At 35.0% G+C, this 25,213-nt stretch overlaps 1 protein-coding gene and 1 pseudogene across 3 annotated transcripts in view; one reads left to right on the forward strand and one right to left on the reverse strand.

Moving 5' to 3' along the window:
- The window catches only part of MFN1 (mitofusin 1), a 54,339-nt gene that overhangs the window by 17,173 nt on the left and 11,953 nt on the right, over positions 1-25,213 (reverse strand). For 2 of the 3 annotated variants that reach the window (XM_037840108.1, XM_037840116.1), the window contains exons 3-12: positions 24,190-24,325; positions 20,913-21,075; positions 18,614-18,738; positions 17,281-17,389; positions 12,995-13,102; positions 11,172-11,325; positions 10,985-11,052; positions 2,137-2,258; positions 463-589; positions 182-286 (exon numbers count right to left, since the gene is read on the reverse strand). In XM_037840108.1, the coding sequence (XP_037696036.1) occupies positions 182-286; positions 463-589; positions 2,137-2,258; positions 10,985-11,052; positions 11,172-11,325; positions 12,995-13,102; positions 17,281-17,389; positions 18,614-18,738; positions 20,913-21,075; positions 24,190-24,325 (1,217 nt within the window). The remainder of the gene's footprint in view (positions 1-181; positions 287-462; positions 590-2,136; positions 2,259-10,984; positions 11,053-11,171; positions 11,326-12,994; positions 13,103-17,280; positions 17,390-18,613; positions 18,739-20,912; positions 21,076-24,189; positions 24,326-25,213) is intronic. The other variant, XM_037840127.1, reaches the window with a different exon arrangement.
- Positions 13,192-14,372, forward strand: LOC119509921 (annotated as a pseudogene).

Genomic DNA, 25,213 nt, shown 5'->3' on the forward strand with positions numbered 1-25,213 from the left:
GGATAACTTTTGTGATATAATACAAGATAGCTTACATTCATTGCAAAAGTGCACGAGATGTAACAGTTTAATTCTGTACTAGTTGCCATGAAGATATTGAACAATCCAAGCCACTAAATAAGAGTATAGAATAAGGTGAGATAATTGTCTCAGAATACTTTTTTACTACACTTTAACTTACATTCTTATACACTTTCAATACACTTGGAGTAGGATGAAACTCAGAACAAAATTCATCAACCAAAATCGAGAGTCGACAAATTTCATCTGTCATCGCACATGAAACCTGAAAATATTAACACCAGAGACCACGAATTATACAAGATTACCAACTATTCAACAAATCAAATTGAAAAAAAAAAAACTTAAAATATTCCTTTATGCTAACAGGGATAATTTTTCTAACATTACCAAAAAATATTTCCATCTCCATATATTTTAATCATAGTTGTTGTCACCCACCTTGTTTGCCACCTCCTCTGTAACCTCCTTGATTTTTTTCTTAACATCCAGTGTTAAAAGATTCATTTGATTTCGAATAAAATCCAGTCTATCAATCTGGTCTTCCCTCTCCTCCATTGAATAAACCCTATTACAGTATGAAAAGTAATTAAGATTCAGGGTATATTAAAGTCCCAAAACAATTAAGCAAGGGCACTCATTTATGTACTGAAACCCTTAGTAAGGCACAAGGAAAAAAGATATCTCATATATCAACATCTAAAAGGATTCAAATAATTTGATAAACAAGGGTCAAGCAAACAGTGACCTACAAGCCAAACCCAGCCACACCCATTTTTTGTTAAAACTTTTTTAAAACACAGCCATACTCATTCATTTACCCACTGCTTTCAGTCTACAACTGCAAGGATGAGTGGTTGCAAAAGAAAGGGTGTGGCCACAAAGCCTAAAATATTTACTACATGGCCCTTGATAGAAAATTGCCAATCCCTAGATAACAACACGAGAAAATAAAGACCTGAGATCCTTTTAAAACAATCTTTAGCTGAAAGTGTCACAAGAAATTATGATTATACAAACTATGCTCATATCACATCTTCTTTGAGCCATATTTAGTTCATACTCCACATTAAAAAAATTAGTAATATTAACAACAATCCAATGAACCAAATACTTGTTTGGGCTACTATAATAAAGTAATTGAGCTGGAAGGGACTTCAATGGCAACATAATCTCATATACAAGAGGCACCTTCTAAGGTCTAAAATCAGACTTTGGGTTCTCACCCTTGTATTTTATGTGGTGGCATTCTCTAGTTTTATATATAATACATTCCTGACAAAGTGTCAAAAACCAAACAATAGACTTGGGATGGGATATGAGGGGAGTTTTGTTCCCTTCTAGGTCAAATACATTTAAGATTTCCAATTATACCTCACCGTGCACTCAATCTTTGATGCTATATGTCTTTTCTTCCAATGGCTTAAATCCAGAAAAGGTTCAATTGAGGCTTAATACCATCACTTTTTCACATTTAATAAGATCCTGGTATTTGTTTCAAGTGTACCAAGTTTGTGAGACCTACACTTTCCATCCATAGTGATGGCACTTTCACAGATCCATTTCCACTCTTTGTAAGGTAATAAATGGAATGGAACAGCACAGTACAGTATGAAAAGTAGGGTAATGCTTACCAAATTGACTCTCTGGCTGGCAAGTAGCATCACCTTGTTTGTTCACCAGCCAATAAACGAAAAACCACAACTGGCATAAAAAAGTGATTTTGAGGTGTCGCATAAATGTATGAAAGAATGGGTCATGAGCTAAATATAAGAAAGAAGAGGAACACAGGCTCCTCATTTCTGCAAAGAATTCTGCTTGAAGAAACGGTTCTTCTTCTACTGCTTTAAAGATACTTTAAAACCACTAAATATTTTTAAATCATTAATTCATACGTGGGAATACTGAGATCCAGGGAGTGTTAACAATTTGTTTAAGGTTACAGAATATTAACAATTTCAAACATTACTTTAAAAATATTCAACTACAGATCAGTTAAAACCCACAATGTTGATTTTACTGGGGAAAGTATTTATAAAAATTTAAAATCTTAATCTTAGGAATTCACACTGACACAAAAACACATTTTTATGCTGCAATAAAATAAACTCATACCTTTTCTCTGCTGCTGCCACGTTTACTGAATCCATTATGTTTTTCACAGTATCTAGAATCTGTTTAGCTCTGATAGTGTGCTGTTCAAACTTTGTTTTCACTGCTGATTGCGAGATACACTCCTGCGAGGGGCCCAAGCCATAACACATTACTGTAATTCCATCACAACATTTTCAGGAATTTAAACACAAAACCTTGCTGTTTGTAACTTTAGCCAAAACAGAAATAAGGATGCAAAATAAATCCATGATAAACACAACTTAAAGTTACAAAAGATAAAGAAATGACAAGGATTCAAAAGTAAAAAGTACTTTAACAGCAAGTTCAAAGCTTTGTGTATTTTTACACAGTAATGTGCAATGGGTTTGTCCACTATAACATAAAAAAAAAAAAAATAAACAAGACAAGAGGGCACTATTTTCAGCATTAAAAAGGTCTTCCCTATTAGAATTTCTAATTTTATCTGGATCACCCTAAATCCAGTTCTAGTCCATTTATTTTGATTTTTCTCATACTTGCAATGGACAACCTAATAAAATTCTTGAGTTACGAATTAGAATTCTACCTCATTAAAAAATACTAGTTTAATTCTCTGTAATGATTCATGTAAAACTAAAAAGGACCTATACAGATTAAAACTTGAACAATTTGAAAAATATTCTTTAACAAAAACCTAATATTTCAAAATGCTTATACGCAGTTATTTTAAATATCCTATTATTGTCCTTGGGTTATAGTGTCTACATACAGGCCTAACTAATGCCCTATTCTCATTTGTTTTACCTTCAAGCTAAGAGGCTGTAAAAATCAATTTAGCATTTCATAATCAGCATTTTCTTAAATGCAAGAGAATAAAACAGACTGCACATATATAGTGATGAATATATTTTGTGAGATTTTTGTTTTATTTTTCACATATGTGCATACTAATTGCTATCTAAAAATATATGTACTTTTTTTTACTGTTCATCAACAAAAGTTTGCAGAACTATTAAAATAAGACTGGCCTCATTTCATTTTTACTTCACAGAAAATCAGTTAAAAACAACTACCTGGTTTTAGGCAATGGTTTCTTAGACTTTACATCCCAAATCACAAACAACAAAAGAAAAAATAGACAAATGGAACCTCAACAAAATGAAAAATTTTTGTGCATCAAAGGACTTTATCATGAAAGTAAAATGACAACCCACACAAAAGGAAAAAATATTGGGAAATCATATATCAGATAAGGGTTTAACAACCCAGAATACATAAAGAAATCCTACAACTCAACAATAAAAAGACAAACAACCCAATTTAAAAATGGGAAAAAGACTTGACTAGACATTTGTCCAACAAAGATATACAAATGGCCAAAAAGCTCATGAAAACAGACTCAACATCATCAGCTATTGGGGAGATGCAAATCTAAACTACAATGATATATATCATTTCATAACCACTAGAATGGCTACTATTAATGAAACAGAAAATTACAAGTGTTAGAGAGGATGTGGAGAAATAGGAACACTCATTGTTGGGGGAATGTAAAATGGTACAGCCACTGTACTGTGGAAGACAGTATGGCGGTTCCATAGAACATTAAGAATAGAATTACACAGGACCCAGCAATCCTGCTTCTAGGTATATGCTCAAAAGAACTGAAAGCAAGGACTGAACAGATATTTGCACACTGACGTTTACAGCAGCACAATTCACAATTGCCAAAATGTGGAAGCAACTCAAATGTCCATCAACAGATGAATGAACAAATGAAACATGGTATATACATACAAGGAGTATTATTCAGCTGTAAAAAGGAATGAAGTTCTGAAACATAGGACAACATGGATGAACTCTGAAAATATTATGTTGAGTGAAATAAGCATGACACAAAAGGACAAATACTGTATGATCTCACTAATATGAAATAATTAGAATAAGCAAATTTATAGAGTCAGAAACCAGAATATAGGTTACCAGGGGCTGGGGTAGGAGTAGGGAATGGGGAGTTAATGCCAAAATTGTACATTTTCTATTTGAGTTTATAGTAAAGTTTTGGTAATGGATGATGGTTACAGGAGCACATTAGGAACATAATTATCAGCACTGAATTATATATTTGAATGTGGTTAAAAAGGGGAAATTTTAGGTTGTATGTATGTTACTAGAATAAAAATCAAAATAGGGTTATACATCACAGTGAACACTATTGTAAATGATGGACTGTAACTAACTGTACAATTATAAAAATGTTCTTTCATGAATTGTAACAAATTACACAAATACAAGGTATTTGGTATATGAGTGGTATATGGGAACTCTGTATCTTAAGCAAAATTTTTCTGTTAACCTACTACTTCTCCAATTAAAAAAAGCAAAAGAACAAACAAACAAAAAACAACTATAAGCATTGACAGAGAAATGCTATCTGGTCTCTGAACAACCTAAGAAATACTAGGCTAGTCACATCAACATCAGTAATGACAATAGATGTTTTATAAAAGACCATGTTTATTTTCTATGATATATTAAAAATATTAGGGATATATAACAACCCTCTAAGACTTTGCATGAATTCATCTTCTTACACTATTTAGCTAGTACAAATTGTATACTAAAATTCATTACTGTACTTCCTTTGTCACAAGCTTTAAAAAGTACTCAATTCTCTCTCACTACACTTATCACAAACTCATTAGAAGACTACATTCATTCATTGTATTATTTATAACCTATGCTTAGTCTTCATGTCTCTAAAATGAAGCTATGTTAACTTCACTTACATAGAAAGAAGACCTTTAGTCTCTTCTGCCATTTTAGCTAACCTCTCCAGTATTTTGAGACATAGAAAACAACAGATTCATTTCTTTTGCTATATAGCATATGAGTAATCCACTTAGGCAACAATTTACAGACTTCTTGTTCTTTTCTTACAGCTAAACTCAAGAGTCCACTACTTTCTTTCATTATATAGCCTCACTTTTGGCCATGGTTAGATGCATTTTATGCCATAACTTATTTTCACTAATTTTAAAGACATTAGTGGTCGGAAGTTACAGCATGCCTGTTCTTTAAATGCCTAAAGCAAGGATAAACCATTTCTGGATGCTCTCTTCTTTAAAAACACCAGTAATCACCCAATTCAAATTAAATATTTAAATGCCAACACAAAATTTAATTTAACCCTCATAAATGTGTCAAACTAACTTCCACAGGAAATCATAAAAGCATAAAAATATTTTTAAAAGGAAAAAAAATTTTAAAACTATGTTCCTCGATGAAGCAGATCTAGATATCAGCAATGAAGATCCAAATTTGTAGATAACAGCACAGTGTTAGAGCTAGACTAGACAGAAAAGAAAAGATCTCCAAAAGTTATCAGGCAATATAAAAGTTACTTTTTGATTCAAAAATGTACATAAAGATAAAGAAAACAGACAATCTTCTTTTACTTAAAAAGTATCCCAAACTGATGATCCCACTGAACTGCAGGATAAATAGGTACCCAGCAAAATAAATACTCTATTCTCAATAAAAGTATGGGAAAAGTGAAGTTAAGTAAAGTTTCTTTACCGAGTTATTTCTCAGTATACTAATATATTTATAAATCTCCAAGAGGAACACACGTAGTGTGCCATCAGTTCCCCAATTTTTTTTATCAGTGACTTTTTTCTTTTTCCCCCCTAAGGAAATGTTTAAAATATTACACTAATCCAATTAAAATTCTACACTGTAAGGGTATCCTATAGGCTACTTTAATACTTATGAAACAGAATCAAAATAATAATCATATTCCAAATAAGACAGTTTTCTTGTTTCCTAATAACACTTAAAGACACAGCTGATAATTAATTATATACAGTTATATGTAAATATTAATATTTGTACATTTAATTAAAACATAAAGTCAACAAACTTGTCAAGTCACCTCGATTCCAAACTCCACCAATACTCATTTATGCTAATCACCATTCCTTACTATTCTGAAATATTTTAAATGAACAAGTACAAGAATGAACACCAAGTTACCTTTTTCATGTATATACAACTGTTAACATTCTGCCTCATTCATTTATCTTCCTTTCTCTCTCTAACAAATATACATTTTTTTCTTGCCTACTTAACACTCTGAGAGTTCACTGCAGTCATCACAAACCTTACCACCAGAGATTTACATCAGAACTTATCTCCTAAGAACAGTGACATTTCCCCACACAACCACATTCAGATGATTTACCATTGAGACAATACAGGTCCTTGTTAAAATTTCACCAATTGTTCCAGGAATGTCCTTTACAACAAATCCCTTCCATTTTAGAGAAGAATTAGTTTATGCTGCTATCCCAGAATTGAAGAATAAAGGCCAAAGATTTGGGCACAAAAATCAGGATTTCTAACTTGACTTTAGAATATATGCTGTCCAAATGCAGGTTGAAAACAATAAGAAAACAGTATTAGAATAACATTGATTTTACTCAATTAATTGTACCCAATTCAACATTCAAGCCTTGTTTAACTTAAGATGTGAAATTTTTCTTTTCACAAAAACCCATCCTGTAATATTACACAGAAAATGAAATGACGTCCAAAAAAAAGAGAAAAAAGTTTATAAAGGCCATATTCTGTTATCACAATGCAATGAATCCAAGAAATACCAAAAGTTGGATTAAAATAATCAACACATTTGAATTTTAACAACTCCTGTTACTAAAAGGAAATGCCGAATGCACAACTATATGGTGATACTGTGAACAACTGATTGTACACTGTGGATGATGATACGGTATATAAACATATCTCTATAAAATTACAGGGAAAATATTAACAGAGAGATACAAGTGCTGGAGAAAACATGGATAGAGGGATGTACCTATTTACTGTTGGTGGGGAAGTAGAATGGTATAGCCTATTTGGAGGACAGTGTGGTGGTTCCACAAGAAGCTAAGTACATGGGTGCCGTAAGGTCCTCCAACCTCATTATGGGGTATATACTTGGAAGATCTGAGAGCAGGGATACAAATGGACATCTGCACACTGTTGTTTATAGCAGCAGTATTCACAATTTGCAATGGATGGAGGTGGCCTAAGGGTGTATCAACTGATGAACAGAATGGTGAACTGTGGCGTATGCATACAATACAATATTGAGCAGCTGCAAGGAGGAATGAAGTTGTGAGACATGCAACTTGGTGACTGGATCTTGAGGACAGCATTTTGAGTGAAGTACACCAGAAACGAAAAGAGAAACATTATAATTCCTCCAACTAACATAGACTAACTATAATGTGTAAATTCTTGAGAATTGAATCTTAGAGGAAGCTTATCAGAGGAACACATATCATAATGGTCCCTAGATTGTCACATCTTAGATTAGTCATATCTATTCCTAAGTTGTAATGGTCACCTCTAAATTCTGAGATGCTGAGCTCTTTGTATATACCTGGTCACTCTCTGGAACTTTGGGTGTCTAGTGAGACACCAGAAGTAGCAACTGTTAAAAAAAGCTGGAAAGGAGTTCAGAACTCAATTAGAATGAACTGAATTCATTCATATGAATGAAGCAGATGTGGTTACGACTAAGGCAAATAAGGCCAAAGGGTAAAGGACGATATTGATTGTGTTATAAAACTTTAATTTCTGTGTGAGACCAAGGGAAGAGATGTTTATTTCGTGCCAGATCTATATTTTCTACAGCACACTAAATAATTTAACTTGCACAGTTAGTTTATTCAAACACCGTAATTACATGGAACTTTGATTAGGAAGGGAGATCTGGTAGGTTTGTACAGGTTAGTGTGAAATCCCAATATATCCCAAAGTAACCTGGGCAGAGAATAAAAATATATTTGAAGGGCCCCTTGAGGAACTGGGGAAAAAGGTGGAAATGTTGGACTTCCCCACCTGCGTTTATTACTGATATTCTCACAAAGATCAAGGAATAACAATTTAGTAGGATGAGCCCTCAATCTTGGAGCTTGCCCTTATGAAGCTTGTTACTGCAAAGGAGAGGCTAAGCCTAATTATAATTGCAACTAAGAGTCTCCCCTAGAGAACCTCTTTGTTGCTAGATGTGGCCCTCTTTCTCTCTCTAAGCCCACTCGGCAGGTGATATCACTGCTCTCCCCACAATGTCGGACATGATTCCCAGGTGTGTAAATCTCCCTGGCAATGTGGGACATGATTCCTGGCGATGAGCCTGGACCTGGCATCGTGAGACTGAGAAAATCTTGTTGACCAAAAGGGGGAAGCGAAATGAAACAAAATAAAGTTTCAGTGGCTGAGAGATTTCAAATGGAGTAGAGAAGTCACTCTGGAGGGCATTCTTATGCGCTATATAGGTATCCCTTTTTAGAAGGAAATACTGAAACAGTCAAGCTGCAACCCAGTGGCCTTGATTCTTAAAGACAACTGCAGAACTATGTAGCGTACATGGCATGACTTTGCGATTGTGAAAACCTTGTGGCTCACACCCCCTTTATCCAGTGCGTGGACAGCAGTGAACAGTTGATTGTACACCGTGGATAACTGTATAGTATGTGAATGTGAATATATCTCAACAAAACTGAATTAAAAAAAAAAAAAAAAACCCAAAAACTATCATCAGAGACTAATCAGAAACAACACAAACCTAACTGGATATCAAAAACCCTGGGATATACCCAAAACTGTACTAACAGACAAATTCACAGCTCTAAATCCTTTCTTAAAAAACAAAAAGCAAAAAACAACTCATCCTAAAAGACAAATCAGTTAAATCACTGACAAATCCAACTAAAGTAAAAAAATAATAAAAAAAAAAGAGATCCACACACACGTAGGAATGAGAATGGACACAGATTTTTAAACTGAACACAATTTTATGCTAGTAAAAGCAAAAATTTCTAGGAAATCATAACTTACCAAAATTGATTTAAGAAACAACTAAGCTCAGATAAATGTTTGGAAAAAAAGGCAAAAAAAATTTGTCAAAGTTAGCACCAAAAAATGATTCGGCCTTTATTTAGCACATCTGGAGATAAGAAATTTTTTGCCCATCTGATTATTTCTTTATATAATGTTTTAGCTGGTTCCTTCTTATTAGACATATCTAATAATAAAAAAATAATAATAAAACCAAAATTTTAGTTAAACAAAATTTTCCAACTCTAAAGATACTCTTCCATGGCTTTATGTAAAAGCTCTTGCTCATAACCAATTTTTTTCCATATGATTTTCAGATTCCCAAATAAATGTATACAATTAAAAACTGCCACATTTCTTTGAAAAACATTTTAAAAGAGCAGTTCCCAAGATTGTCTGATTATTACAAACATTTGGGGAGCTTTTAATATTCGTAGATTCCTAGGCCTCACCCCAGCTCTACTGGATCACAATCTTGGGGATATGTCAGGAAACTGTAGTTCTCTTCAGCACCTCATGTGACTGCTATTATTAGCCAGGTTTGAGAACCAGTGCTCTACAGCCTATCTTTTATTATTTTTATTCCTACCTCTTCAAGAAGATATCCTGGGAGAGCAAAAGGTGTACCATGAATCAACATGAAAGAGGTATAAATGTATAACAGAATAGTATATAATTTGGTAGAAGAAATTAACAATAAACATCCATGAAAAAAATATTAAGAAAAGTCAATAAAAAGCAAAAGCAAGGGAAACAGAACAATAGATCCTCTCTCATGTATCTTTCCCATGGATAAAATAACTGGTAAGGGTAAAGAGAGCATCAATTTCTTGGGAAAGGAAAAGGGGAAAAAAAAATAGACAACAAAGGTCTTTAAGTAACTGGAACTTCAAGTATTCTATTGATTGGCTTGAGAGGAGAGGATATCTACTGATATTCCAGGGGAATCTGGATGCTTAGAGAGATCTTAGTAAGATAACTGGTAGTGGGTTTTTTCTTTCTCAAACACTTTTGTCTATCTGCCTAATGGTCTTTCTTCTTCTCATCAAATTAAAGGTGGGATAGTGAGCAAATTTTTAATTTGAAAAATTCTGCCAAGTATATTCAACAATCATATCCCACCTATTAAAGCAGTTAATACATATATGGAATAATAATTACAGATGGAGGTTTCTTCAATTCCAAAGTCTTGGGTGTTTCATTCATGGGTGGGGAAAGAACATGGAATCTAAGCGTTAGTAGATTAAATAGGGCTATGTAAGAGTTCAGATGATTAAGATCTAAAGAACTTTTCAGTCAAATGTAAATTAAGTTTAATGTATCTGAATAAAGCACCTACACTGCAACAAATGAATTATCCTTCCTCCCCAACACCGCACACACACAAGCACTCATGCGCAATTCAGTAGTTTCCTAAGATTCCTGAAGTACAGGAACTGTACCTTAACTATCTTTGTATTAATTCATTTGTTCAGAACATTTGGCACAAAGTGTAGACAATGAAAAGGTGGCCACAGTTTAAGAATGTAATAAACTTTGGCCAAATGGCATAACCATTTTCTATATATCTCTATAAACAGTATGATACAAAAGAAAAAGGATGATCTTCACTTTGCCCTATTAGCCATTCTAGCAGTCCAAATTATAGAATATAGACAATTTCACTCGTTGTATTGCACATGCAATATTGCGGAAGAGCTTCTCATTTAAGTATATATATACATAAGGAAAAAGAATAAAGAAAAAATTGTAATCTTTAATTCACTATTCTTATAGATCATTCATTTTGAAGGAACTTCCTTTTTTCAAATTCTCCATGTTTCACTTGTTGTGTATGAATCAATGACTACATTAAATAATAGCAAAGGTTATCGTCAAAGATATATAATCTTTTGAAAATAGAGTGGAAGACTACGATCAATACTGGAGTTTTATATTTGCCAATACAGTCACAAATTCCTACCTCAAATATTTGTTCAAAATGCTGAAACTCCTGTAATCTTGCCTGAAATCCTTCAGCAAGTGCCCCACCTGTAACAGATAGGCAAAAATTTTAAAACCTTCTGTCTTGCAAGATAAGCTTTCTAGCATGCAGCTGTTTTTATAACCCATACTTATCTCTAAAAAAGAAATCTATAACTAATACATACCTCCTTCTGGCATCCCCTGTGCTTTGTGCTTTCTAGCGCTAAGAACTTCCTTTGCTGAAACAAAGAAGATACGATTCTGAGCTTCTAGAGGGTTAACAACTTTGAGCTCCTCCACCAAGAAATTTAAACATCTTTCCATATGCTGCCTACGTACCTACAGAGGAAAGCAAGGGATTAAAAGAATTCTAATACTTTAACCAACAACTACAGGCCTACATTAAACTCTAATTATACTGATATTATAGTAATAGTTCCCATATATTTAACAAATCCAAGAAATTCTAATAATTGAATTTTGGCAAGAAATCTTTCTCTTGATCCAAAGCAATGATTTTAAAATTCTGACATACCAACAAATACTACACAGATATTATAAAACATATTGTAGACAAATATTAATATTTAGTGGCATGGGCAAAGGTTCCCAATGTTATATTAAGGATGTACATGATTATAATACCAAAAAAAATGATGTGTGTACATATGTGTGCAAATTAACAATAGTGGCAGTATAATGGGTGGTACTTTCTTCCTTTAGCTTTTTTTTATTTTCCAAAATTTTCTATAATGAAGCTACTATTGCATTTGAAATCAGAAAATAAGTATACAATAAATTCGCTATAATGAAGAAACTTTTACTAGAAAGCAGAACATAAATGTGGCACAGACACGAGGAGGATTACTCAGCCATAAAAAGGAATGAATGCTACAACATGGATGAACCTTGAAAACATTACCTTAAGTGAAATAAGTCAGACACAACAGAAGAAATATTGTTATGATTCTACTTATGTGAGATATCTAGAATAAGTAAATTCATAGAGACAGAAAGTAGACCTGAGGTTACCAGGGGCCAGGGAGAGAGGAGAATGGGGAGTTACTGTTTAATGTGTAGAGTTCTGTTGGGATGGTGAAACATTTTGAAAATGGATGATAGTGATGGAAGCACAACATTGTAAATGTAATTAGCACTTGGATATTAAAGTTAGGATTCCGCATTAGAGGTCACTTTAGTACTAGCCTTAATCATAGAGCTATAACACGAGATCTCTATAGTAAGAAGAAAACAGTGGCATATACTCAACAAAAATGTATACATATGTGCACCAAAAGGACATATATAAGAGTATGTATGGCAATATCATTCATAGCAGCTAAAAACAGGAGATTACTCAAATGTCCATCACTAACAATGAATAAATCAATTGTGGTACATTCATACAATGGAATACTGTATAACAACGAAAATGTACCACCACTACACAAAAACAACATGGATGAATATCAAACATAACAATGAGTGAAAGAAACGAGACACAAAAGTAGATACTCTATAATTACACTGCATAAAGTTAAACAATCGGAAAAATTAATTATGCTGTTTGAAGTCAGGAAAAGCAGTTATCCCTCAGAGGGAGGAAAGACTAGAAAGGAGCATAAAGAGTGCTTTCTGCGTTTGGAATATTCAGCTTCTTAATCTGCATCCTGACACAAGTGTGTTAAATTTTCACAAACACTGAGTTGGACACTTAGGATTTATACATTTTCTGTAGCATGTTATACTTCAATAACAAGTTAAAACAAAAAGTAAATTCCAAGGCCCAAAATGGTGAGACAGTACTTTCATAGCACTATTTTCCTGCGAAATTATTCACAACTTTGGTCTACCACCTATCTACTTTTTCTAGTTTTCTACAATTATATCCTTTTCACAGGTAAGAAAATAGCTTCTTACGATATTCTATTCTATAATATATATTGCTTTTTTCAGATAACGACATGCATATCCATATTTCAAAAATTAAGGAGAAAAAAAAACTTACATCTTCCATATATTCTGGCTCTGATGCAGAAGCATCCCAACGATTATTCAGAATGAAAATATTAGGCTTGGAAAGTCGCTCATTTACCTTGTGAAAAAACTGTTTTTCCTAGAAGAGATTAAAAAAAACCCCACAATATGTTCACTTTTAAAAATTTATTTTTGTTTCTGGTGCAGCTGCCTGAGGCCAGTGAAGCCATGGGCACCGTGACCCCACTGCCACTGCCACCAGCCCTGCCCAGCCCCAGAAAGAGAAGTTAAACTTATAGAGAAACCTAATGGACAATCTCCACAACAGATGGTAAAAAACAATAATCTAGATAGGGTGCAGATGCAATAAAATGATTCAAAGCTATCTGTTTGATCCAGTTCAAGTTCCCTCCCCTGGCGATGTCAACAAAGTTAACAGTTTCAAGTCAGATGAAGATGACACTGTTAAGCTGAAAGGCAAACAGAACAGTAAGTCCTGGCATGTAAGAACAACCTCCAGAATGAAGGGTTGAAGAGAACTGAGAGCAGAAGCAGGGCAGCTAGTCTGCAGGTACCCTGCTAGCCTCCCTGAGGATCTCTCCCTCAGGGGGAGAGAGGGGAGCCCTGCATGGAGGAGACAGATGGTACCTCAATGGCATTGACCCTGCTGCTACTCTGCAGCCCACCAGGAATCCCAGGCCCCACTAGGGTGACAGGGGCCCCTTGGTCAGAACTGCAAATGACGTTCACCCAACTCAACCCTTCCTTGATGGAGGGGCACTAGGAAACAGGATTGTGCACTGCCAGCCTCGGAAGAAACCTTAGTCATCCAAAATGGAGACTTCAGGGCTCCTTCCAAGGAGGAAAGCCATACCGTGAAGTATAGACCATATCATAGAGATCCCAGCTCTGGATTACCCTCAACTTTGAGACTTAGTAGTGGACAACACTGCTCATGAAGAAAGGGATTGCCTTTTCCAGAACCATGCTGAGGATAAGCCCCTGGAGAGAATTCACCCCAGAGCAGGGGAACATGATTAGAATATGCCCTTCTCCAAGAAGAGAAGCTGGGATTCATTAAAGGAGGCCATGACCACAGAGATTTTAAGTGTTGACTTGAAGGAGATGGATCCTACTCATGCCGTGCCTGTGACTGATATAAGAAATGGGAAGGATACTGTCCATGGCTCCCAGAGAGTCTGTAATGGACAGATGGTAGATGAGGATGCAGCAGTGGCAGAAGCCTCTGCAGCTTTAGAAGCTACTACTGCAGAAGATGTTGATGAGACATATTAGCGGAAGAGGTTTGTGAAGGCAAGTAAGCTACTGTTTGGACATAGCTGAGCACGTAGGGATGCGTTTGCTCCTTAGAACCAGGCTGATATTCCACCAATACCCACCTGGACAGCCTGACCAGCATTTACTTCCAGCGTCTTTTCTGTCAGCACCTATGCCATAATGTTTCTTAAATATTTGGCAAATAGCTCTGTTTAGACAGGCTATCATTCAGGGCACTGGAACAGAAAATCAGAGTGGGCCACTGCACCTATGTCCACAGCAAATCTAGAAATTAAACAACCCGCTTGCCAATCCTCCAAACTCCCTAAAATATTTGGTAAAGATGTTCATGAGACACAGACATAGGGGACTGGTGGTTTGATGGGTTGAGCCCTCTACCATAGGTTTTACCCTTGGGAAGACGGTTGCTGCAAAGGAGAGGCTAGGCCTCCCTATGGTTGTGCCTAAGAGCCTCCTCCCGAATGCCTCTTCGTTGCTCAGATGTGGCCCTCTCTCTCTGGCTAAGCCAACTTGAAAGGTGAAATCACTGCCCTCCCCTCTACGTGGGATCAGACACCCAGGGGAATGAATCTCCCTGGCAATGTGGAATATGACTCCCGGGGAGGAATGTAGACCTGGCATCGTGGGACGGAGAACATCTTCTTGACCAAAAGGGGGATGTGAAAGGAAATGAAATAAGCTTCAGTAGCAGAGAGATTCCAAAAGGAGCCGAGAGGTCACTCTGGTGGGCACTCTTACGCACACTTTAGACAACCCTTTTTAGGTTCTAAAGAATCGGGGTGGCTGGTGGTGGATACCTGAAACTATCAAACTACAACCCAGAACCCATGAATCTCGAAGACAGTTGTATAAAAATGTAGCTTATGAGGGGTGACAATGGGATTGGGAAAGCCATAAGGACCACACTCCACTTTGTCTAGTTTATGGATGGATGAGTAGAAAAATAGGGGAAGGAAACAAACAGACAAAGGTACCCAGTATTCTTTTTTACTTCAATTGCTCTTTTTCACTCTAATTATTATTCTTGTTATTTTTGTGTGTGTGCTAATGAAGGTGTCAGGGATTGATTTAGGTGATGAATGTACAACTATGTAATGGTACTGTAAACAATCGAAAGTACGATTTGTTTTGTATGACTGCATGGTATGTGAATATATCTCAATAAAATGAAGATAAAAAAAAATAAAATACAATAAAATTCAGACACTTTAAAAAAAAAAAAAAAAAGATGTTCATGATAATACTCTGAGATCCCGACCCTTAATCCCAAAGGCACAGAATTGCAGAGCATTGTTTGACTGTAAATTCCTCATCTTGTTTTTGGGAGCCAAATGTTGGACCCTACCTGGAAAAGGTATCTACCCTAATGAAAGTTCCTAATGCGTACCCAGAGCATGGCTTACCTTCAGGGACAATCACCTAGGGGACTAATAACTAACCATTCATTTTACAGTAAGTTAAGCTCAGCAGCTTTCAGGGCGGAACAGAAGTCACCAGTAAACAAATGGTTAGTCATTAGCTGTGATATTAAGGTGCCTTGATCTTAGCTTTTTTTTTTAAAGTTATCACTTTGTAATCTCCTTTAGGATGGAGGAGGCTGGCCAAAATGTCCTTAAAACTGCTTGTGTCATATTTGGATTTTAAGTTCATGAGGTTTGGAACAGCAAAGTGATCTATGGAGTGTAATTTATGCCATTACATGTCTGGTTCTGATTAAAATATTTTTAAAAAAGCTATTTTATCTTTACATTTATAACTGAAAACTTAATCTAAACGTTTGAACCATTTAGGCGATAGTGATTAACACTCATTGATAAAGTAGCATTAAACTCACAGTAGCAAAAATAAAAGTAAAAATGAAGACTCCCTGCTCCTACCATGAATTTTCTGAAATTCAATTTAACAAGTATCTCCCAGGCTCTACTGTGTTCAGGATGTAAAAGTTACTGCCAAATATGATTGTCCATGTACACAAAACAGCTACCTCAAATCCTCTTCAAGAGTTAGGCTACATAATTAAAAACAATGGAAGATACATACAACTCATCAGATGGGAAACAGAAAACCATGTGCCATAAATAATATAAATAAAGTGTTATGACTATTCAAAGACAGGAGATACCATATCTAGTTAAAATCAGGGAACACTCCATAAAAAAGGACGTGGGTAACAGAGATGGGCTTGAAAGATGAAATGTAGAAAAGTGGAAGAATTGTAGGCAAAGAATAGCATAGGCAAAGACACCAAAATGACAATGTATAGCAGAAGTTTGTTTATTCAGCACCTAAATAACTTCATTATTATAACATAGACTTTAAATAATTATTCATTTTTTATATCACCAGGTTATAATTGGCTGAAAGTATTCTTGTGGCAGCCTAGAACATGTGATACAGACTAGACAGTAGAAACACCAATGACACAACGACAAAATAGAGGTCTTGCTGTTAACACCTAGGTTACAATGGCCTTCAGTCATTTATATATTTCAATGAATACTTCTTAAAAAATCATGCTACAATTTAGGGTACGAGATATCTAAACTCTAGAAACACCATTTATCTGGGCTGGGTCTGGCTCCAGACTGCAGACAGTCTTCTAAGGTTTGACAGGAGCTTAAAGTGCACACAGGTTAAGTTGGAACCTGAAGTGTACACAGGTAAAGCCGGAAAAGGTTGACAAGAGTCAAAATATGAAAGGTCTCACCTGTGAGACAGGGGAGTTTAGACTTTAATCCAGGAGATTTCAGTAAGTAAACATCCTAACAATTCTGGCATCCATTCCTCTGAGACTGGCAAATAACCAGAGTAATGTCAACATCACACACCCATCACCTTGAACAAGTCAAAGCCATTAACTTTAACCATATTGAAACCAATGAAATCACAAACCCCTTCATTCATTCCGGATATTAGAGATTCTCTCTAACTCATGATTTGGAGTTCCCTCACTTTTCAAAATTAAAACTGGCAACATTTCATTTCCTACACCCAAACAGGAATATGATTAAATCCTACCGTGTTCATTAGTGTTGATTCAGAGTTTGCAACCAAAACGAAGACATCGGCATCTAAACAAAACTTATCAATCCAGCTATCCAGCTCTGTAGTGACATCTGTGCCTGGGCTAATGAGAGTGAAACAAAAATTGTATTATATAATACTTATTTTTAAAAAAGAAAGCTTGGGTTATAGAAAAAAATGTTTTTGCTTTTTTATATTATTTATAATCTAAAGAACAGGATTTCTTAAGGTTATCTGTAAAAACCCTAGAGATTTAAATTACTTTCTCAACTGTTTTAAAAGAGTTACAACAGCAGATTGAGAATCTGTGCTTTATATACTTCTACATATCTGTTCTGTTGACCAGAACTCCCTGAGCCTGTCCAAATGAAAACTTAACAAATGCTAAAAAAAAAAAAAAAAAGTTTATTCACTGAAGACAAATAACCCCAGTGATTTTACTCTTTTAAATCTTTATGCTTTCAAAGGCTGGAAAACAATTAGGTCAATATGTAATTACAAATGAGGGTACAAGCACAGCTCAGACAAGATTTAACTGCTTATAAGTACAAACAGTCAAAAATAACACACCCTATGCTAGACTTAAATTTAACATACAATAGCTTACTTACAAAAATTATAGTCAAAGATTTGCAACTTTCTATCTATACTTTGGTTTGATATGTCCTGTGACAAAATGACAAAATGACTAGTTGGGGGTCATGGATATAGCCTGGCCATGAAATAAAGCAAATTTAATTAGCTAATATTGCACTTAAACCAAAAGTTTTGATTTAACAAGTATGTTCTCTCTCATCTGAGCTATTTCTGTTGGTTACTTGAAACACTATACCAATTAGAAGGAAAGTGCATCATCAAAAACAAAACGGTCTCCAAGGAGCACTGTAATTTTAACTGAAGAAAACAAAAGAACACACCAAAATTTTAAAAATCAATTAACTATCTTTTTTCATTAATGATACTGTTCAACAGATATGTATAATCATTTTGTTAAGCATCAAAGTAGTAAGATGATTTTAAAAGCATTTAATAAATACAAAAGCTCAGAAGAGTTGGAAAAAATCCAAAAGTACTCTAAAATTCCTGAACAATAAAAAGCTACAAGCTGTTTAGCAGTTATTTTGGCGTACTTCGTCTCAAAATCAAATTTACTGCTGGTTAATAAAAATAAATATCTAGTTTTATATGTTTCTTAACGATCGAGCAAATGAGAACAAAGCAGCAACTGAATATTTTAAATTTTTATGCATCACAAAGTAATTTAAATAGCATTATTCTATTAAATAAATCTACAGCAGGAGAAAATACAATACATATGTAATTTTACCTGTCTACTAAAACCAGGTCATCTCTCAAGAGTGCGCATTTTGCCTTTGGCCAAAACACATGTACAAGACAGCCAGCTTTCAAGTCATTATCCATGTGAAGGGCATGGGCCAGCTGATTAACTGTCTGAAGAAAGAGGAGGAAAAAACTTGTAATAAAATTCAGTAAAAAAAAACATGAAGTGGTACACTGATTTTTGTAAAATATATATAAAAGGTAGAACTTCGAATAATTTGAAATAAAACCATCTAGACAATCTTGAGAAATCTGTTTTAAAATTACCAAATAGGAAAACAAATAATGGTTCCCTTAAAACAGTTTACTTATAATATCCTGCAGAAATAATCAGCATTAGAAACCTTAACTCTATACCAAAGACTTTCCACTAGGTTTGAGAGGAACCAGAGTTTTGGTATTTCTTTGCCTAGCTTTATTTTCTGACTTCTGAAATGCATACATACTGCTTAGTAACAAGAAGGGAAAACAATGAAAGAAACTTCTTTATTAAAACAGGCTTAAAAATCCACAGGCTGAGGCATTACAAGAGAAGCTTGATATATATTCTTTTTTTTTTTTTTGATACATATTCTTCAATATAGAATTTTTCTCTGCAGGCAGTTATTTATTCATACAAGCCTGCTTAAAAACAAGGACTGTGCCTTCTCTTTTCATTTGAATTTGCTAAAATATTTCTATAACTCAAAATGATTTCTGAGGTACGTTAATTTATTGTGTTAACAACTATGAGCTAAATAAAGTATGTCACTTCGGGACAAAGTGAATAAATACATTATGGAAAGGGCATCAGCACACAAACCTGTATGGTTTGTTTGTGATAGTATCAAATTTCAAAGAGAAACATCTATTTTCAAATGGGTGCAAGAATCCAAACCAGTGCTGGACTAGATTTCAAGTTAATTTCCATAGGAAAAATGTTTGGTATGGTTGCTGTTGCTGTTGTTGCTTTGCTTGCCTTTGTAAATGTGCTAAAATCCTGTTACCTCACATATAAAATTAAAATAATAAGAATAAACCTATCTGACAGAGTTGTGGTAAGTTTTGAGTTATTGTAAGTATTCAGAACAGTGCCGGGTACGTAGATAAGTGCTCAATAAAGTATTAGCTATTATTGTTGTTTCTTTTATCAAGTAAACTACCACAGTACAATACCAAAGTCTATCTAAACCTTAAAGCTGGCCCTACTTGAAGCAAACGAATTTAAATTTGGGAGTAGGGAAGAGAAGGAAAAGAGCATGCAAGAGAACTGGAAGACAAAGCAGCACAGCACTTCCCCTACAGAACCTAAAGTCACAGATAATCACAAGTAGTCTGAATAATGATTTGGTAAAACTCTTGATTACAAAACAAAAATGATTTCTTCATTTCCATGGTGTTTCATAGTTTGAAAAGTATTCTCATAAACATCACCTCATTTATTCTTCACTGCTAATCTGAAGACTATGCTAATTCTGAGTTGATAAAATCAGATTGAGCTATCTGATAAGATCAGGCAGCAAATTTATAGAACTAGAGGTGGAACCCATGACCTAACCTAGAGATTAGCAAAAACTAAAACTTGGCAACCCAGAACCCATGAATCTTTAAGACAATTGTATAAAAATGTAGCTTATGAGGGGTGACAATGTGATTGGGAAAGCCATGTGGACCACACTCCCCTTTGTCCAGTATATGGATGGATGAGTAGAAAAATGGGGGGGTAGGGGATGGAGGGAGGCACCCAGTGTTCATTTTTACTTTAATTGTTCTTTTTCACTTTAATTTTTATTCTTATTATTTTTGTGTGTGTGGTAATGAAAATGTTCAAAAATTAATTTTGGTGATGAATACACAACTATATAATGGTACTGTGAACAACTGAATGTACGCTTTGTATGACTGCATGGTATGTGAATGTATCTCAATAAAAACGAATAAAAAAAAACAACTAAAACTTGGATTTTCAAACACTGAACTTCTGATTTGTGGTAGAGATCTTTAGACTTAAGAGAAAATGACCACAGTGAGAAACAGTTCCTTTACCAACTACTTTCAGTCCAGACTCAACATCTTGTACCTTAATACCGTCTATTTTTTCGGGTGAGTCCAGTGGCATTGAACTGCTTTAAGATTTCAAAATATTAGTCATGGCTTTAAAACTTATGAATTGAAATATAAATGATTTTTTCATCCCTAGCAATGTAGACATCTTAAAAAGAGTTAAGAAACAAAAACAAAAACAATTTAAGGACATTGTTTCTAGTATATTATGTTGCTAGAGTATAAAAATTTTAACTATTTACCTTCACACTCCTTTTTTCATCTGATCCTTCTGTCATAAGGTAGGCTTTATCTCCATCCGTTCCTTCAACACTGAGGAAGCAGTTGGTTGTATGGCCAATCCCACTGGGGAGAACTTTATCCCACAACATTGCATTGATAACAGAGCTTTTCCCACTACTTGTCCTGAAGAAAATACAAAGCCATGAAAAACAAAGCAAATTTTTTAAAAATGTAACTTTTGTAAAAACTTCATCAGATTGCATTTTTCATGAAAAAAATTTACAACTTGACTTACACAAATAATGGTAATGTACATTTTAGAAAAAGTGGGAAAAAATAAATTCCATTTTTCCCATAAAGCTGTTCTTGACCTTTCTAATTTTATGTTAACTTCTTGCTTCTTGTTCAATTTGAAAGCAGCCTCCAAATTCTTTCGACACTTCCCACCACAAGATGGGGTGTGACATCCAAACCACTTACATCTTGGCTGGTCTGTGGCTGCTTCAAAGTATGTGACAAAAATAATATGTTAGAACTGGCACCTGGGTGACTTCCATGGCCGAATCATAAAAGGCCATGCAGCCCTGTCTTGTTCACTGGAACATGTGCACTTGAAGCCCTGCCAGGTAAGAAGTCCAACTACCTGGAGTTTGTCATGCTGTGAGGAAATCAAGCCAAATGGAAAAGTCCATGTAGATTCTAGCTCACAGTCTTAATCTTTAAATCATCCCAGCTCAGGCACCAGACATGCGAGTGAAGAAGACTTCAGATTATTCCAGCCTCTAATCACTGACTCACCACTATCTTTGAGTCTTCCTAGGTGAAGCTCCAACTACCACAGAGCAAAGACCAGTCTTCCCCACTGTTGCCCTTGTGAGCATAATTAAATGGTTGTTTTTAAACTGTTAAAATGTGGGTAATTTGTTATACTGTCATAGTATCCATAAAACTTAGGATGGCACTGAAGTCCAAGGACAATTCATGCTCATTTCAGTGATTTGCTTTCAAATTAATCAACCCAATCTTCAGAGGCTATTCTGAGCCCAAATTTTACATCTGTTCATAGCATTTAAAACAATGTATACCACACAGGCCTGCCCTGACTTCCCAGGGCTAAGATTACTTTTATTTCACTGCAAAAACAGCATCCTATTTTTTATGGGCTATGCTTCACCTGTAAGAGTTTTAACTTTACTTATGCTCTGGATATCACCTCAAAAAACTATCTTACCCCAATTATCTCAGCATTAGCTTCTAGTGCCACTACACCACATACTGCAAGGTCACCCATGACCTACTATTTATTTGTTCTTGGACATATTTAGGTTCTTTGCCTTAAAATCAATCCCTCTATCATTGTACAAAGGCTTGCTGCATTGATCCTCAAGAGCAGTTTAGATGCCCCATCAGAATTATCTTGGGTGCCTGTTCAACATTCCTCAGGCCCATTGCGGACCTGCAGAATTACTCTTTGGGGGACCTCCCAGGGTGATTCTTGTACATACTAAACTTTGAGATGCCGTGTAGGTAGCTTTTTCTTTCCCCCAACCTGTCACATTTTTTTCTTTTTCATTACATACTCACCCTGGATAATCTCATCAACTTCAGTGATCTCAATCATCAACATAAGCCAATGATTCTTAAGTTTCTACCCCCAACTAGAACTCTCAGTTCCAGTCCTGCATCTCCAAATGCCTTTTGGATAATTCCACTTGAATGCCTAATAGGTATCATAGATGAGCATCCAAATATATTGGAAACTGAACTCCTCATCTTCTTTTCCCAAACCCATCTCAATGAACGGCACTCAGTTAAGTCAAGTAATCCCCAACCCTTCTCAAACCGCCCCAAGATAATTAATCACCAGACCAGTCTAATTTACTCCTGAACATCTCCTTTATCAATACTTCAACTTCACAACCAGGCTCTTATAATATATTCCCTGGAGTACTCCAGCTGCCTCCTATCATCATTGAATCCATTTTCCCTATTATATGCAAGGTTATAGTTGTAACACCCAATCCAGATCCACTCATGCCTATTTTTTCAAAACCAAAAAAACAAATGTGAACTCCTTACCATGTTATGTAAGGTTGTTCATGATTCAGCCTCTGCTTACTTCTCTATCTACTTTCTTTTGCCTCCGGTCCTTAATACTCTAAATTCAACTACTTATGTATAGTTCTCCAAATACACCATGGTCTCTTTCTCCTTTTCAATTTGTGCCTCACTGTATGGAATGGACCTCTGCACTTTTTTCACACCAAAGCTAATACCTATTTCTTTTTCTGAAGTAAGAGAGCTGAGTCACCACCTTTCCAGGAGGCCTCTTCCCCACCACTCCTACTCCACCCTCATTTGAGTTATGGCCTCTTGTACGCATCTATCTCATACCACACTCTGCGTAAGAACCTACAGGTACGGTCAGGCTATGGTCAAGTGGGAAAAGCAGACAATAAAAACATAAAAAAATAGAGCTCTCTGAAGTTTTGAAGGACATAAACAAGATCTTTAACAGACAATAATTGAGAAGTAATATTTTAGATAGAGTAGTCAGGGAAAGCATCCGAGATAGTAATTCAGGCTGAGATCTGAAGGTGAAAAGATGTAACAAGGCAAAGAGAATTCTAGGCATGGGAAAACAGCAAGATCAGAAGTCCTGAAATAGGAAATAGTTTATAAAGCCTGTGAGGTTAGTTTATTGAGTAAATAAATGCCTTTAATTGGAAAACATCACATCATATTTGAGCAATCAAGTATGGGGCTAGTCATTTGTTCTTGACTCTCTAGAGCTTAACATAGTACATGGTGCACAGGTAGTTAACAAATGAGTATTAAATGAAAGTATAAGCTATGGTAGGTCATTCCTTCACTTCAGATAGTTACATTAATGTACAGGACTTCCTACTATTCTCCTGGGAATCATAAAGTTAAGAATCCTTTTTGAAGACATATCTGAGAATCAACATAAGCTTAAAAGAGTAAATCACAAATTATGTATATCACTTATTTGCATTTCTGTTCTTAAAAACTGGCTAAGAACCAATTGAGTTGAAAATTCTTAAAAGATAAAATACGACTGACCTTCCTAAATTTTCATTTTACATCAGGGAGTTAAGATGAACAAATTCTTTTACATGCTAACAGCAAGAGCTTTAACACTTTACATAAGTAGAAACTGTGGTAGGGGAAGGGGTTGTATATCACTTCCTGAAACATCAGAAACAAAATGTGGAGTATGACCAAGAAAAACTGACTTCTGGAAACCAACCTTGAGAATAAACAATAAAGCATTACCTGCCAAAAAATGCTACTTTCATGTGTCTCCGAGACAACACCTCACCAATGATGGAAAGTTTGTTCTTATACCCTTGTATTTCTAGCAGATCATCCTCGGTGGCTATTCGATCAAGTTCTGGATTCCTATATGTCGCTGCAAAATTGAAATGGTATTTTAAAAAGCGACACAAATGAATATTAAGTTAATTATTCAAAGGAATACCTAATATTTATGTTTCTTTTGGATTTGTTCCATAATATTAAAACGCCATTTGAAAAATAAACAGATCCATAGTTAGACATCTATTTGGAAAAAGTTGCATACCCCATTGCAATGGCTCATAAGAAACCTGCCCAAAAGAATTTCAAAATTAACAAACATGGCTAGCCTCTAAGAAAAAATGCTCCAAGAGGGCATTTAGATCTCAAAGGAGGAAACTTTTTAAACATAATAAAGGGCATATATGAAACACCCACAGCTAACATAAAATACTCAATGATGAAAAACTGACAGCTTTCCCCCTAAGGTCAGGAATAAATTAAGGATGCCCACTTTCACCACAGCTATCAAACACTGTACTGGAAAATCTAGCTACAGCAATTAGGTGAGAAAAGGAAACTGAAGGCAACCAAATAAAAACAGTATAACTTTCCCTAGTCACAGATGACATGATCCTATATACAGAAAATCCAAAAATCAAGAAAGCTACCAGAGCTAATAAATGAATTCAGCAAAGTGGCAGGGTATAAGACTGACAAACAAAAAATCAGTAGTTTTCTATACATTAGTAATGAACAATCCAAAGAGGAAATTTTTAAAAATCAATTTACAATAGCAACTAAAGAAATACAATATCTAGGAATAAAGGATGTAAAAGATTAATACATGGAAAATTATAAAATACTAATGAAAGAAATTAAAGAAAAGCTAAATTAATAGAAAGACATTCCATGTTCATAGATTGGAAGGCTATTTAAGATGTCAATTCTACCCAAAGTGATTTACAGATTCAATGTAATCCCAGTTAAAATCCCAAAAGCC

This window comes from Choloepus didactylus, chromosome 1 (genome assembly GCF_015220235.1).
Source record: "Choloepus didactylus isolate mChoDid1 chromosome 1, mChoDid1.pri, whole genome shotgun sequence".
Classification (NCBI taxonomy): Eukaryota; Metazoa; Chordata; class Mammalia; order Pilosa; family Megalonychidae; genus Choloepus; species Choloepus didactylus.